General features: G+C 45.5%; 1 protein-coding gene across 4 annotated transcripts in view; it reads left to right on the top strand.

Annotated features, from left to right (window-relative positions):
* The window catches only part of LOC134927318 (phosphatidylinositol 5-phosphate 4-kinase type-2 alpha), a 261,728-nt gene that overhangs the window by 129,821 nt on the left and 116,835 nt on the right, over window positions 1-15,072 (top strand). For 3 of the 4 annotated variants that reach the window (XM_063921582.1, XM_063921581.1, XM_063921583.1), the window contains one exon: window positions 8,397-8,494. In XM_063921582.1, the coding sequence (XP_063777652.1) occupies window positions 8,397-8,494 (98 nt within the window). Of the gene's footprint in view, window positions 1-5,641; window positions 5,697-8,396; window positions 8,495-15,072 lie in introns of those variants that run through there. The other variant, XM_063921584.1, reaches the window with a different exon arrangement.

Genomic DNA, 15,072 nt, shown 5'->3' with positions numbered 1-15,072 from the left:
TGCTTATTACACCAACCGTGTCCCAATCACTATTCACTCAATCTTATATGTCAGCCAAGCAGGCAGACAGAGCATACACTAGGTCATCTGCAATCACAGGCTAAGTGGCAAAGTCATTTTCATATATGCAAATTGTTTGGCATCTTATTCATTATGTCTATAAAAAGGACCACATGTCCTCAAACAGAACAGGCCCCACGGGTGCGTCGGCCCACCGGGAATCTTCCCTGTGGCCAATCCGCCTCTGCCCGTGAATACCCCCCTTTAGGATTGGTCTGCGGTAGTGAAGGTTTAGGCAGCTGAATGGAGGGTTAGTCAGCAGTAAGGGGGGGTTAGGGTTAGTCTGCGGGAAGGAGGGTTAGGGTTAGTCTTCAGGAGAGGAGGGTTAGGATTGGTCTGCAGAAGGGGAGGGTTAGGCATTAAGAAGGGAGGATTTAGTCTTTCAGGAGAGGAGGGTTAGGCATAGTCTGCTGGAAGGGAGGATTTAATGTTAGGCAGCGGGAGGGGAGGGTTAGGGTTTGGCAGCGGGTTTAAAGATGGGCAGAGGGAGGGTTAAGGGGGGTACATACGGAGAGATCCATGCTTAATTTCTAGGCAATCTGGCTAGATTTCTTAGAAATTAAGCACAGATCTCTCCGTGTGTATGCCCCATAGCGGTAGTAATGCGCGTCCCCGCGCGTCGCTATCGCCGGTACTAGATGTGCCTGCATGGAGGCACAATCTAGTACATTGCCATACTCTCCAACTGCTCCTTTTTGCCATGTACAGTATCTTTTTTTTTTTTATGGTCTGTACCAATTTTTGACTCTTCAAATTCCCATTGAAAGTATAGGAAAGGGGGCGTGGCCACGCCCCCTTTACATGTGGCCATGCCCCTTTTCTAATTTTATGTGTAAAATGCTGGAGGGTATGCATTGCTCACTTCACCGCTGTGTGCGCCCCCTTGCTTAGCGCACATCACGCTGTGTGCTGAGCGAGGGGAGAGATCGCACAGCACACGTCTCCCCGTGTGTACCCCCGTTTAGGCAGCAAGAGGGAAGAAAGGGTTTGGCAGTGGGAAGGGAGAATTAGTGTTAGGCAGTGGCAAGGGAGGGTTAGGGCTGTCATTTTCAAACACAGCCTGTAACATGGCAGTTAGGGGCTGATACTGGCTGCCACTTTAATTTTCTCCACTTTACCTCACTCCACGGCTTAGTTTATAGACCCCATAGCCTGTAAAGTGACATGAGCTGCTTGGTTGGTGCTTTATCTCGCTGCAAGCTTTGATATATATGCCCCTGTGTTTGAAAAAAAAATAACAGGAGCTGATTGGTAGGTACTTTATCTCTCTCCACTTTATCTATCCCCAAGTTTTGATACATATCCCCCTCAGAGTTGTATGCAAACATGAAGGTTTGTGTACAACTCCTAAGGTGGGTGTCTGCGGCTGTTTTGAGGTCGGAGTGATGACAGGGACCGTTTTATAAAACGAGCACGTTGTCCTGTTTTGTAGGCATGCTGAGGCTTCTGTGTCTTCCAACACAGATTTCATGTCCCCGACAGAGGAGTTCTGGTGGCCAGTCTGAGGAAGTTTAGGCTTACTGAGATGTCTGATGGTGATCCGATGCTGCATTCAAAGATGTAGCTGCATGCAGTCAGCGTCCCCCTCTTAAATCACCTCCATGATGTGATGCTGGTCACAAATCAGAGATTGCAGTCATTTACGTAACTGTGGCATCACTGACCCTGCCCATGTGTACGATTCAACCAATCCATCTAACAAGCTGTCAGGCACACTGAGCCTTCCAATCTGACAAGCTGTCAGTCACACTAAGCCTACCAATCGGACAAGCTGTCAATCACACTGCTCCTACCAATAGCACAAGCTGCCAGTCACACTGAGCCTACCAATCGGACAAGCTGCCAGTCACACTGAGCCTACCAATCGGACAAGCTGTCAGTCACACTGAGCCTACCAATCGGACAAGCTGTCAGTCACACTGAGCCTACTAATCTGACAAGCTGTCAGTCACACTGAGCCTACTAATCTGACACGCTGTCAGTCACACTGAGCCTACTAATCTGACAAGCTGTCAGTCACACTGAGCCTACCAATCGGACAAGCTGTCAATCACACTGAGCCTACCAATAGGACAAGCTTTCAGTCACACTGCTCCTACCAATCTGACAAGCTGTCAGTCATACTGAGCCTACCAATAGCACAAGTTGTCAGTCACACTGAGCCTACCAATAGGACAAGCTGTCAGTCACACTGAGCCTTCCAATCGGACAAGCTGTCAGTCACACTAAGCCTACCAATCGGACAAGCTGTCAGTCACACTGAGCCTACCAATAGGACAAGCTGTCATTCACACTGAGCCTACCAATAGGACAAGCTGTCAGTCACACTGAGCCTACCAATAGGACAAGCTGTCAGTCACACTGAGCCTACCAATAGGACAAGCTGTCAGTCACACTGAGCCTACCAATCGGACAAGCTGTCAGTCACACTGAGCCTACCAATAGGACAAGCTGTCAGTCACACTGAGCCTTCTGTATTGTATGAGCTCCTCCCTCCTATCATGCGGGCCTGCTGCAGAGGAGTTAGAGCGAGCATGTTTGATAAATGTTTTGGTAAATGCCCCAATGTTTCTGGTGTCTGCTCTGCAGGCTACAAAGCATAGTGTGTAGGGAAGTATAGCTACTAGCACATGCATGCAATCACTCAATCGCTGACTCAGTTCTCACTTCCTGTAGTTGCTTTTTAACTCTTGGTTTTTAACCCATGCACCTTATTCACACGTTCTATCCCTCCACCACACTAACATTATATTGGTTTACCTACAATACGTTTTTATCTTCTTCATTATTTTCTTTCTGATATTTTATATTCTCTGCATGCTGTAATCTCTAGTTGTAAGTTGCAGATATACCGTAAGTGGAAACTGCTGCGCGGGACTCAGGCCCCAGTTATTGAGGAAGTCCAATGATATTGTTTTCACTGCCTCACAATTATATGGCATCCTGTTTATCTTTGCTGCAGAGGGATGACCCATAATTTAGATTGAAAAGAGAACTGCTGCTAAATGTGTGTAATTTTGAGCATCTCTTCGTAAGTGGATTCATTTGCGGAATGCTGGGAAGTAAATGTGTAATGTACTTGTGACTGTATTGTTATGGTAACGTTAAATCTGTGTTTAAACTAAAACAGAGCCCTTTATGTTTAGCTGTGTGATTGATTTTTGCAACAGTGATACAAAACATGTACCTGCTGATCTTGGCTCAGGACGTTATTAACATCGGTGCAATCATCAGTATCCCCTAACAAACAGTGGCCAATTAGCTTTGATCTTTACCATACAAAGTACAGTAATGAAAGAAATTGATTGGTTATAAATTTAACCTGCTACTGTCAGCATAATCCTCTATTTTGTTGGAATTGCAAGCGGGGTTATACAGGGAAACTGGGGTATTCTGGATGGATTCGGGAGTATCCAGATGTGTAATCATTTAAAACTGATGAGTGGGTTGTGTGTGACTTATTGGGGAAGCCTGGAGAAGTGATAAAGCAGTGATAAGTGCAAGGTGATAACGCACCAGCCAATCAGCTCCAATATGTAAATTTACAGTTACGAGCTGATTGGCTGGTGCGTTATCACCTTGCACTTATCACTGCTTTATCACTTCTCCAGGCTTAATACATCTGCCCCATTGCTAGCTTAAACCGCAGGCTGATACTGGGTTCATTCTGTGAGTGACATTATAAAGAGGATGAGGTATAAAAGAAATGAATGCTGTTTATTTTCATATCTACAAGCTGTCTAGATCATGAATTTTCCCAATTTTCAGAAGTCGAACCTCCAGTTGGAAATGTTAGCAGATTTGATTATTGTGCCAGGATATACCTTGTAGTTAGCCAGGAGAGTGCCCTAAAGTGGGCACTGCAATAGCTGGCACGCAGGTATCCGTTTTGTTTCTTCTAGATGACTTGGATAATGTCACTATGACCTTATCAGAGCCCTGTTACATTGAATTTACTGCGTAATAAAATAAACTCATTTGTCCAGTATAATTTATACTTCTGCCTCTAGAACAGAATACGGTCAGGTTTTATACAGCATTTTAGAGCTTACTGAGCCTTGTATTCAATCACGTATGTTCCCTAATGTAAATGATTACAAATGACTGGTATTTGGTCGCTGCTATTTTCAATCTAAACTCCCCTAATATTTATTTTCTTCTAAAGATTAGGTAAGAAAAATACTGGGGAATATAGAGGAGTGAAATCGCAGTCACATTTACTGCAAAATGAAGTATGCTGCAACATTCTTGGGGGGAGGAAATCAATTAGTGGGGGACGTACCATTTTAGCTGTTGTGTTAAGAGCCTGAAGCTATTCAATTACTGCCGCAATAGGTAATGAGGGTCCACTTCACGCAGATTTCTGTTTGCACCTCTGGAGGTTGTGAACAAAAATCTGTATTAAGTGCACCATCGGGGCTTACCACTAGTAGTAATTGTATAGCTCTCTGGACACTTGCCCTGGAATTTATGTCTTACCGCACATTAGCTGTGAGTCTTACCACACGATATAACTGAATAGCTCTGGGCACTTACCGCAAGCTTTTTGCTCCTGGGTGAAGTGCCGTGGCTAATTGGGAGCAAATGGTTGATTGTCATTTACTTCCGTACATTACCAGATTTTCACTCCAACCAGAAAGATTGCACAGATAATCTTTTAGTGAGTTTCCAGCTTTAGAGTCCCATTTTATGTTTGCCATGTGGCACTGTATTTGTAATTTCAACAATCAATTAATTCTGATGTGTGATTAATAGGCCCTACACACTGGCCGATATTCCTCAAAGATATGAACGATCTCGTTCATTATTGAACGAGATAACATTCATATCTTTGAGTGTGGAGTCACCAGCGATGAACGATGCGCGGCCCCACGCTCGTTCATCGCTGGTTCACCGTTGGCTGTACATGCAGGCCAATATGGACGATCTCGTCCATATTGGCTTGCAATGGAGCCTGCTGACGGGGGGAGTGAAGAAACTTCACTCCCCCATCACTGACCCCCCCCCCCCCCCATAACCCCCGGCGGCGCCGTCGGGCAGCTCGGCGGCGGATCTTTATATGTGTAGGGCCCATTAGTTGTGCTGGGGCTGATTACACTTCAGAATAAATATTGTCAGCGGAAAACACGCAACACGTAATATTAAACATTTCTACACATAACACTATTTAAATGCTCATCATGCTGGGGCTTGGCTCAAGTGTCCAGCGACAGGATTGGTGTCACACTTGTACAGGTGGTGGACAAATCAGATTTGCCTGATAACTATCCAAATAAAATTCTTATAGGATCACGAGTAGGCACTGTGGTCAGGCCACTTAAAATAACAAACACCAAAAAAGGGAACTGCAAACTGTCAGATATTACAAGTGGATCATCTACCAGAGGGACAAGGTAACATCAAACGCAGAGAGTCCAGCACTCAGCCGGAAGCCTCTCAGGAATGCCTGCTTCTCTCCGGTATCACCATTATCTGTAGTCCCAGTCCGTTTGACTCGTTTCGGCTGGCTATTGACAAAATTACTTTGTATCGAAAAGCGTCAAGCAGATATTGCACTTATTTTGTATTTTTATCTTTTTAGTTATTTATTGGAGAATTTATGCACAGTGCCGACCGAGAACATTTGTAATCACGATGTATGTATGTAAATTGGTGTTTGTAATTATGTATATGTTTATGAACTTGTCTTTAATGTTGCTAAATGTGCCATCCTCTTTGTACAGTGCTATGGAACCCTTGTGGTGCTATATAAATAAAAGTTAATAATATAATGGGAGGTTCCTGATACTGGGAGGTACCGCATACTGATGCTGTGTCCTGATTTTGCTTTTCAAAATGTTGTATGGTATGAATAATAAGTGAGATATCTATACACTGCTCAAAAAAATAAAGGGAACACTAAAATAACACATCCTAGATCTGAATGAATGAAATATTCTTATTAAATACTTTGTTCTTTACATAGTTGAATGTGCTGACAACAAAATCACACAATAATTATCAATGGAAATCAAATTTATTAACCCATGGAGGTCTGGATTTGGAGTCACACTCAAAATTAAAGTGGAAAAACACACTACAGGCTGATCCAACTTTGATGTAATGTCCTTTAAAACAAGTCAAAATGAGGCTCAGTAGTGTGTGTGGCCTCCACATGCCTGTATGACCTCCCTACAAAGCCTGGGCATGCTCCTGATGAGGTGGCGGATGGTCTCCTGAGGGATCTCCTCCCAGACCTGATCTAAAGCATCCGCCAACTCCTGGACAGTCTGTGGTGCAACGTGGCGTTGGTGGATGGAGCGAGACATGATGTCCCAGATGTGCTCAATTGGATTCAGGTCTGGGGAACGGACGTCCCAGTCCATAGCATCAATGCCTTCGTCTTGCAGGAACTGCTGACACACTCCAGCCACATGAGGTCTAGCATTGTCTTGCATTAGGAGGAACCCAGGGCCAACTGCACCAGCATATGGTCTCACAAAGGGTCTAAGGCTCTCATCTCGGTACCTAATGGCAGTCAGGCTACCTCTGGCGAGCACATGGAGGGCTGTGCGGCCCCCCAAAGAAATGCCACCCCAAACCATTACTGACCCACTGCCAAACCGGTCATGCTGGAGGATGTTGCAGGCAGCAGAACGTTCTCCTTGGCGTCTCCAGACTCTGTCACGTCTGTCACATGTGCTCAGTGAGAACCTGCTTTCATCTGTGAAGAGCACAGGGCGCCAGTGGCGAATTTGCCAATCATGGTGTTCTCTGGCAAATGCCTAACGTCCTGCACGGTGTTGGGCTGTAAGCACAACCCCCACCTGTGGACATCGGGCCCTCATACCACTCTCATGGAGTCTGTTTCTGATTGTTTGAGTAGACACATGCACATTTGTGGCTTGCTGGAGGTCATTTTGCAGGGCTCTGGCAGTGCTCCTCCTGTTCCTTCTTGCACAAAGGCGGAGGTAGCGGTCCTGCTGCTGGGTTGTTGCCCTTCTACTGCCTCTGCCACGTCTCCTGATGTACTGGCCTGTCTCCTGGTAGCGCCTCCATGCTCTGGACACTACGCTGACAGACACAGCAAACCTTCTTGCCACAGCTCGCATTGATGTGCCATCCTGGATGAGCTGCACTACCTGAGCCACTTGTGTGGGTTGTAGACTCCGTCTCATGCTACCACTAGAGTGAAAGCACCGCCAGCTTTCAAAAGTGACCAAAACATCAGCCAGAAAGCATAGGCGCTGAGAAGTTGTCTGTGGTCACCACCTGCAGAACAACTCCTTTATTGGGGGTTTCTTGCTAATTGCCTATAATTCCCACCTGTTGTCTATTCCATTTGCACAACAGCATGTGAAATTGATTGTCAATCAGTGTTGCTTCCTAAGTGGACAGTTTGATTTCACAGAAGTGTGATTGACTTGGAGTTACATTGTGTTGTTTAAGTTTTCCCTTTTTTTTGAGCTGTGTATGTGTATATATATATATATATATATATATGTGTGTGTATGTGTATATATATATATATATATATACACCAAGGAATGTCCGACACTGCAAACAACCAATCTGGGTGCCCTTCCAGAAGATGATGTAGAATGTGGTGTAACGGACGGCACTCCAGCATGTAAATCAATCCAACAAAAGCCAGAAATGATAGCCAACGTTTCGGAGCAGTGCTCCTTTATCAAGACTTGATAAAGGAGCACTGCTCCTAAACGTTGGCTATCATTTCTGGCTTTTGTTGGCTTCATTTACATGCTGGAGTGCCGTCCGTTACACCACATTCTATATATATATATATATATATATATATATATATATATATATATACATACAACACTCATATCAAATCTGTAACTTAATTTTATGCCAGCAACATGTATGTTAGTTGTTGGCTGTCCATGCTGGGACACACCTATGCTTCATCTTTTTACTACTAACCATTAAAAAATGTGAATAGCCAAATGTCACCCTGCCTGTGCCCAGGCTACTTGTCTCTCTTCATTTGTTTCCGCAATATTTCCATCATAACTAATATGTACTAAGCAGTGATAAAAATTGAGAGGTGAGCCAGTGGAGAAGTTGCCCATGGCAACCACTCAGCTGTTCTGTATACTTTTATAGTATGCAAATTATAAATGTTACGTCAGTGCTGATTGGTTGCCATGGGCAACTTCTCCACTGGCTCACTTCTCCACTTTTATCACTGCTTAGTACATCTTCCCCTTTTTTTATAGAGTCCCAATATTTACCCCTATCGCAATGTGTTCTCTGTATTTCCTTAAGTGCATAAAGCTGCAATGGTTTAAAATTAACAGGCCTCTATAATATTTGTGTATCTTCTATTACAGATTAATGAGCTCAGCCATGTCCAGATACCCATCATGTTAATGCCGGATGACTTCAAAGCCTACTCTAAGATCAAAGTGGACAACCACCTCTTCAACAAGTGAGTCTGACTGTAAGATGGGACCATCAGTGCAGTAACACTGCTCTTTCCATTACACCGTCCTCCTTTCCATATAAGTAAGACTGTTCATGAAAAGGGCATGTGGCCCCTGTAACAGGGGGCTGATAATGAGACTTCCTAGTAATCACCCCTAGATAGGAGAGATCCTTAATGAATAGTTGGATGCAAACGTGAAATTTCAGTTTCTGCTGGGATATCAGAAGTCATTCCATATCCAATAGGGCTTATACTAAAACTGTGCTCAGAATTAGGTGTGTGACGTGATAACGCTGCCCTCAAATGATTCTCAGTGGCTGAATATCTCACAGTTAGGGCTCCTGTGTATCCTGGGAATCCCCGGTCTGTCCGCTTTATTTGCACCCAAACTTTATCACATAGTTAATATATACACTGTTCTGGGCCTATTTCCAAATGTACAGACCATACCTTACTACCTCTAGTAAATTTTAACTGGCCCTTATAAATGACAGCTGTGGATTATGATAGATCTTTGCAAATTTTTTTTTAATTCAATAGATTTTTATTGATTTTCAAGACGAACAAATAAAAAACCATATATGCCAGAGGTTCCCAAACTGTGTGCCGTAGCTCGTTGGGGTGCCTCGGGATACTTGCAGGGGTGCCCTGGGTTGGTGGTCCAGGACCAATTCAAATTATTCATGGTCCATATAATAGGCAAAACCAGTGCTGGTGGCTGTCAGTCATAAAATATGTGGCCAAACAGAAGCAAATCGTGTCCCTCACCACACAACTGACCCTAAGGATGACATATAAACGCGATCTACTTAATGTAATATTTCTTTCTAAATTTCTCAATAAGAAATTTTTGGCCTAGGGGTGCCGTGAAAAAAATTCTGATATTCTAGGACGCCGTGATTCAAAAAAAGTTTGGAAACCACTGATATATGCAATAGTGGTACAGAGTATGTAATGCAAATTATGTATGCATAAACAAACAAAAAATAAACATTTCAAACAAAAAGACAGTATACATTTGAGTGGCGTGATCCCTCGTTACCAACCAGCAAATTATATCAAACACAAACGAAGCATATCCATGAAACAGGAGTGTTCTGGAGCTCTAAATAATATTTGGGACAATGGACATCTGTGGATTCAGAAAATTGACCAGTCATTAGGACAGTGCAGGGATACGGGTACACTGATTAAATGGGGAAGATAGCCATCTGTCCCATATTTTATAAAATATGTCCGGGGCCTTTCTAGATATATAAACAAATTTTTCATGTGATACAACCGAATTCACAAGTGGGATCCACTGATTAACATTAGGGCCCGTAGGTGCTATCCATGAGCTTGCTATCATGAGCGTGCTATAGATCTTTGCACTTAGTACATAACCCACACGTAGGGTAATTTGTGCAGAAGTGAAAGGCTAATGTTGTTTTGTGACATCATACAGTGGGGTCTATTCATAAAGCAGTGAAAAGAGTGGAGAAGTGAGCCTGTGGAGAAGTTGCCCATGGCAACCAATCAGCTGCTCCGTACAAGTGTATAGTATGCAAATTGTAAATGTTACTTCAATGCTGATTGGTTGCCATGAGCAACTTCTCCACTGGCTCACTTCTCCACACTTTTCACTGCTTCATGAATAGACCCTAGTATGTCCACACTTGTGTAAAGTCATCCATTTATGTAATGCATTAATGCTATAAAGACTCCTTACCCTTTCTGTCAGTAAGAACATCTTATTGTGGTAATTGAAAGAATTCTAGCTGTTGGTATTAAACTGCACATGATTAAATAGTGCTAAAGACATGAGTTTCATTCCTGACCAAGGACCAATCGGTGTGGAGTTTGTCTGTTATTCCTGTGTTTGCATGGCTCTCATCCAGGTGCTTTGTTTCCTCCGCACTCCAAAAGCACACTGGTAGTCTAATTGTCTTCTGACAGACAAAAAAAATAAAATAAAATTGCCTGAGTGTCTGTGTTTCCATGTGGTAGAGAATAGCGGGGGCGCGCATTTACCCATGTTTCTCTAACGTCCTAAGTGGATGCTGGGGACTCCGTAAGGACCATGGGGAATAGCGGCTCCGCAGGAGACTGGGCACATCTAAAGAAAGCTTTAGGACTAACTGGTGTGCACTGGCTCCTCCACCTATGACCCTCCTCCAAGCCTCAGTTAGATTTCTGTGCCCGACGAGAAGGGTGCACACTAGGGGCTCTCCTGAGCTTCTTAGTGAAAGTTTTAGTTTAGGTTTGTTATTTTCAGTGAGACCTGCTGGCAACAGGCTCACTGCATCGAGTGACTAAGGGGAGAAGAAGCGAACTCACCTGCGTGCAGAGTGGATTGGGCTTCTTGGCTACTGGACATTAGCTCCAGAGGGACGATCACAGGTCCAGCCTGGATGGGTCCCGGAGCCGCGCCGCCGGCCCCCTTACAGAGCCAGAAGAGCGAAGAGGTCCGGAAAAATCGGCAGCAGAAGACGTTCCTGTCTTCAATAAGGTAGCGCACAGCACTGCAGCTGTGCGCTATTGCTCTCAGCACACTTCATACTCCGGTCACTGAGGGTGCAGGGCGCTGGGGGGGGCGCCCTGAGACGCAATAAAACATGACAGAAATACCTTACATGGCAAAAAATACATCACATATAGCTCCTGGGCTATATGGATGCATTTAACCCCTGCCAGAATATACAAAAAACCGGGAGATAGGCTCCGCCCCCTTTTCGGCGGCCTTATCTCCTCAGCACACTGGCGCCATTTTCCCTCACAGCTCAGTTGGAGGGAAGCTCCCTCGCTCTTCCCTGCAGTCACTACACTACAGAAAGGGTTAAAAAAAAGAGAGGGGGGCACTAATTAGGCGCAGTATTAAAACATACAGCAGCTATAAGGGGAAAAACACTTATATAAGGTTATCCCTGTATATATATAGCGCTCTGGTGTGTGCTGGCATACTCTCCCTCTGTCTCCCCAAAGGGCTAGTGGGGTCCTGTCCTCTATCAGAGCATTCCCTGTGTGTGTGCTGTGTGTCGGTACGTTTGTGTCGACATGTATGAGGAGAAAAATGATGTGGAGACGGAGCAGAGTGTCTGTAACAGTGATGTCACCCCCTAGGGGGTCGACACCTGAGTGGATGTACTGTTGAAAATTACGTGACCGTGTCAGCTCTATATAAAAAAACAGTGGTTGACATGAGACAGCCGGCTACTCAGCTTGTGCCTGTCCAGACGTCTCATAGGCCGTCAGGGGCTCTAGATACAGACGTCGACACGGATACTGACTCCTGTGTCGACGGTGAAGAGACAACCGTGATTTCCAGTAGGGCCACACGTTACATGATTGAGACAATGGAAAATGTTTTTATACATTTCTGATAATACGAGTACCACCAAAAAGGGGTATTATGTTCGGTGAGAAAAAACTACCTGTAGTTTTCCTGAATCTGAGAAATTAAATGAGGTGTGTGATGATGCGTGGGTTTCCCCCGATAACAACTGATAATTTCTAAAATGTTATTGGCATTATACCCTTTCCCGCCAGAGGTTAGGGTGCGTTGGGAAACACCCCCTAGGGGGGGATAAGGCGCTCACACGCTTGTAAGAACAAGGGCTCTACCCTCTCATGAGATGGCCGCCCTTAAGGATCCTGCTGATAGAAAGCAGGAGGGTATCCAAAAAGGTATTTACACACATACTGGTGTTATACTGCGACCAGCTATCGCCTCAGCCTGGAGGTGCAGTGCTGGGTTGGCATGGTCGGATTCCCTGACTGGAAATATTGATATCCTAGATAAGGATAGTATATTATTGCCTATAGAGCATTTAAAAGATGCATTTCTATATATGCATGATGCACAGCGGAATAATTGCCGACTGGCATCAAGTATAAGTGCGTTGTCCAATTCTACCAGTAAAATGGTCAGGTGATGCGGATTCCAAACGGCATTTGGAAGTATTGCCTTTGAAAGGGGACATTTGGGGTCGGTCTTTTAGACCTGGTGGCTACGGCAACAGCTGGGAAATCCACGTTTGTACCCCAGGTCGCCTCTCAAAATAAGACGCCGTATTATCAGGCGCAGTCCTTTGTTGGCAAGCGGACAAAGGTTCCTCTTTTCTGCTCGTGACAGAGGGAGAGGAAAAAGGCTGCAGAGATCAGCCAGTTCCCAGGAACAGAAACCCTTTCCCGCCTCTGCCAAGCCCTCAGTATGACGCTAGGGCTTTACAAGCTCAGGCACGGTGGGGGCCCGTTCTCAATGAATTTCAGTGCGCAGTGGGCTCACTCGCAAGTAGACCCCTGGATCCTTCAGGTAATATCTCAGGGATACATATTGGAATTCGAGACGTCTCCCCCTCGCCGTTTCCAAAAGTCGGCTTTACCGACGTCTCCCTCTGACAGGGAGGCAGTTTTGGAAGCCATTCACAAGCTGTATTCCCAGCAGGTGATAATCAAGGTACCCCTCCTGCAACAGGGAACGGGGTATTATTCCACACTATTGTGGTACCGAAGCCAGACGGCTCGGTGAGACCGATTCTAAATCTAAAATCTTTGAACACTTACATACAGAGGTTCAAATTCAAGATTGAGTCACTCAGAGCAGTGATTGCGAACCTGGAAGAAGGGGACTACATGATGTCTCGGGACATCAAGGATGCTTACCTTCATGTCAAAATTTACCCTTCTCACCAAGGGTACCTCAGGTTATGGTACAGAACTGTCACTATCAGTTCAGACGCTGCCGTAGGGATGGTCCACGGCACCCCGGGTCTTTACCAAGGTAATGGACGAAATGATATCCCTTCGAAAGAAGGGAATTTTAGTTATCCCTTACTTGGACGATTCCCTGATAAGGGTAAGATCCAGGGAACAGTTGGAGGTCGGTGTAGCACTATCTCAGGTAGTGTTGCGGCAGCACGATTGGATTCTCAATATTCCAAAATCGCAGCTGGTTCCGACGACTTGTCTTCTGTTTCCTAGGGATGATCCTGGACACAGTCCAGAAAAAAGGTGTTTCTCCCGGATGAGAAAGCCAGGGAGTTATCCGAGCTAATCAGGAACCTCCTAAAACCGAACCAAGTCTCAGTGCATCAATGCACAAGGGTTCTGGGTAAAAATGGTGGCTTCCTACGAAGCAATCCCATTCGTTAGATTCCACGCAAGAACTTTCCAGTGGAACCTACTGGACAAATGGTCCGGGTCGCATTTTCAGATGCATCAGCGGATAACCCTGTCACCAAGGACAAGGGTATCCATCCTGTGGTGGTTGCAGAGTGCTCATCTTCTAGAGGGCCGCAGATTCGGCATTCAGGACTGGGTCCTGGTGACCACGGATGCCAGCCTGCGAGGCTGGGGAGCAGTCACACAGGGAAGGAATATCCAGGGCTTAGGGTCAAGCCTGGATACATCACTTCACATAAATATCCTGAAGCTAAGGGCCATTTACAATGCTCTAAGCTTAGCGAGACCTCTGCTTCAAGGTCAGCCGGTGTTGATCCAGTCGGACAACATCATGGCAGTCACCCACGTAAACAGACAGGGTGGCACAAGAAGCAGGAGGGCAATGGCAGAAGCTGCAAGGATTCTTCGCTGGGCGGAAAATCATGTGATAGCACTGTCAACAGTATTCATTCCGGGAGTGGACAACTGGGAAGCAGACTTCCTCAGCACGACCTCCACCCGGGAGAGTGGGGACTTCACCCAGAAGTCGTCCACATGATTAAAAAACTCGACAGGTATTGCGCCAGGTCAAGAGACCCTCAGGCAATAGTTGTAGACGCTCTGGTAACACCGTGGGTGTACCAGTCAGTGTATGTGTTCCCTCCTCTGCCTCTCATACCCAAGGTACTGAGATTGATAAGATGGAGAGGAGAAAGCACTATATTCGTGGCTCCGGATTGGCCAAGAAGGACTTGGTAACCGGAACTTCAAGAGAGGCTCACGGAGGATCCGTGGCCTCTACCTCTAAGAAGGGACCTGCTCCAGCAAGGACCCTGTCTGTTCCAAGACTTACCGCGGCTGCGTTTGACGGCATGGCGGTTGAACACCGGATCCTGAAGGAAAAAAGGCATTCCGGATGAAGTCATCCCTATCCTGATCAAAAGCCAGGAAGGATGTAACCGCAAAAACATTATCACCACAATTGGCGAAAATATGTTGCGTAGTGCGAGGCCAGTAAGGCCCGACGGAGGAAATTCAACTGGGACGATTCCTACATTTCCTGAAAACAGGAGTGTCTATGGGCCTGAAATTGGGGTCCATTAAGGTTCAGATTTCGGCCCTGTCAATTTTCTTCCAAAAAAGAACTAGCTTCAGTCCCTGAAGTTTAGACGTTTGTAAAAGGGGTACTGCATATACAGCCTCCTTTTGTGCCTCCAGTGGCAATTTGGGATCTCAATGTAGTTTGGGTTCCAAAAGTCACATTGGTTTGAACCACTTAAATCTGTGGAGTTTAAATATCTCACATGGAAAGTGGTCAGGCTGTTGGCCCTGGCCTGGGCCAGGCGCGTGTCAGAATTGGCGGCTTTATCCTGTAAAAGCCCTTATCTGATTTTCCATTCGGACAGGGCGGAATTGAGGACTTGTCCTCAGTTTCTCCC

The sequence above is a fragment of the Pseudophryne corroboree genome, chromosome 5 (assembly GCF_028390025.1).
Source record: "Pseudophryne corroboree isolate aPseCor3 chromosome 5, aPseCor3.hap2, whole genome shotgun sequence".
Taxonomy (NCBI): domain Eukaryota; kingdom Metazoa; phylum Chordata; class Amphibia; order Anura; family Myobatrachidae; genus Pseudophryne; species Pseudophryne corroboree.
Note: the sequence above shows the minus strand (reverse complement) of the source record. Positions and strands in the feature narration are given on the sequence as shown.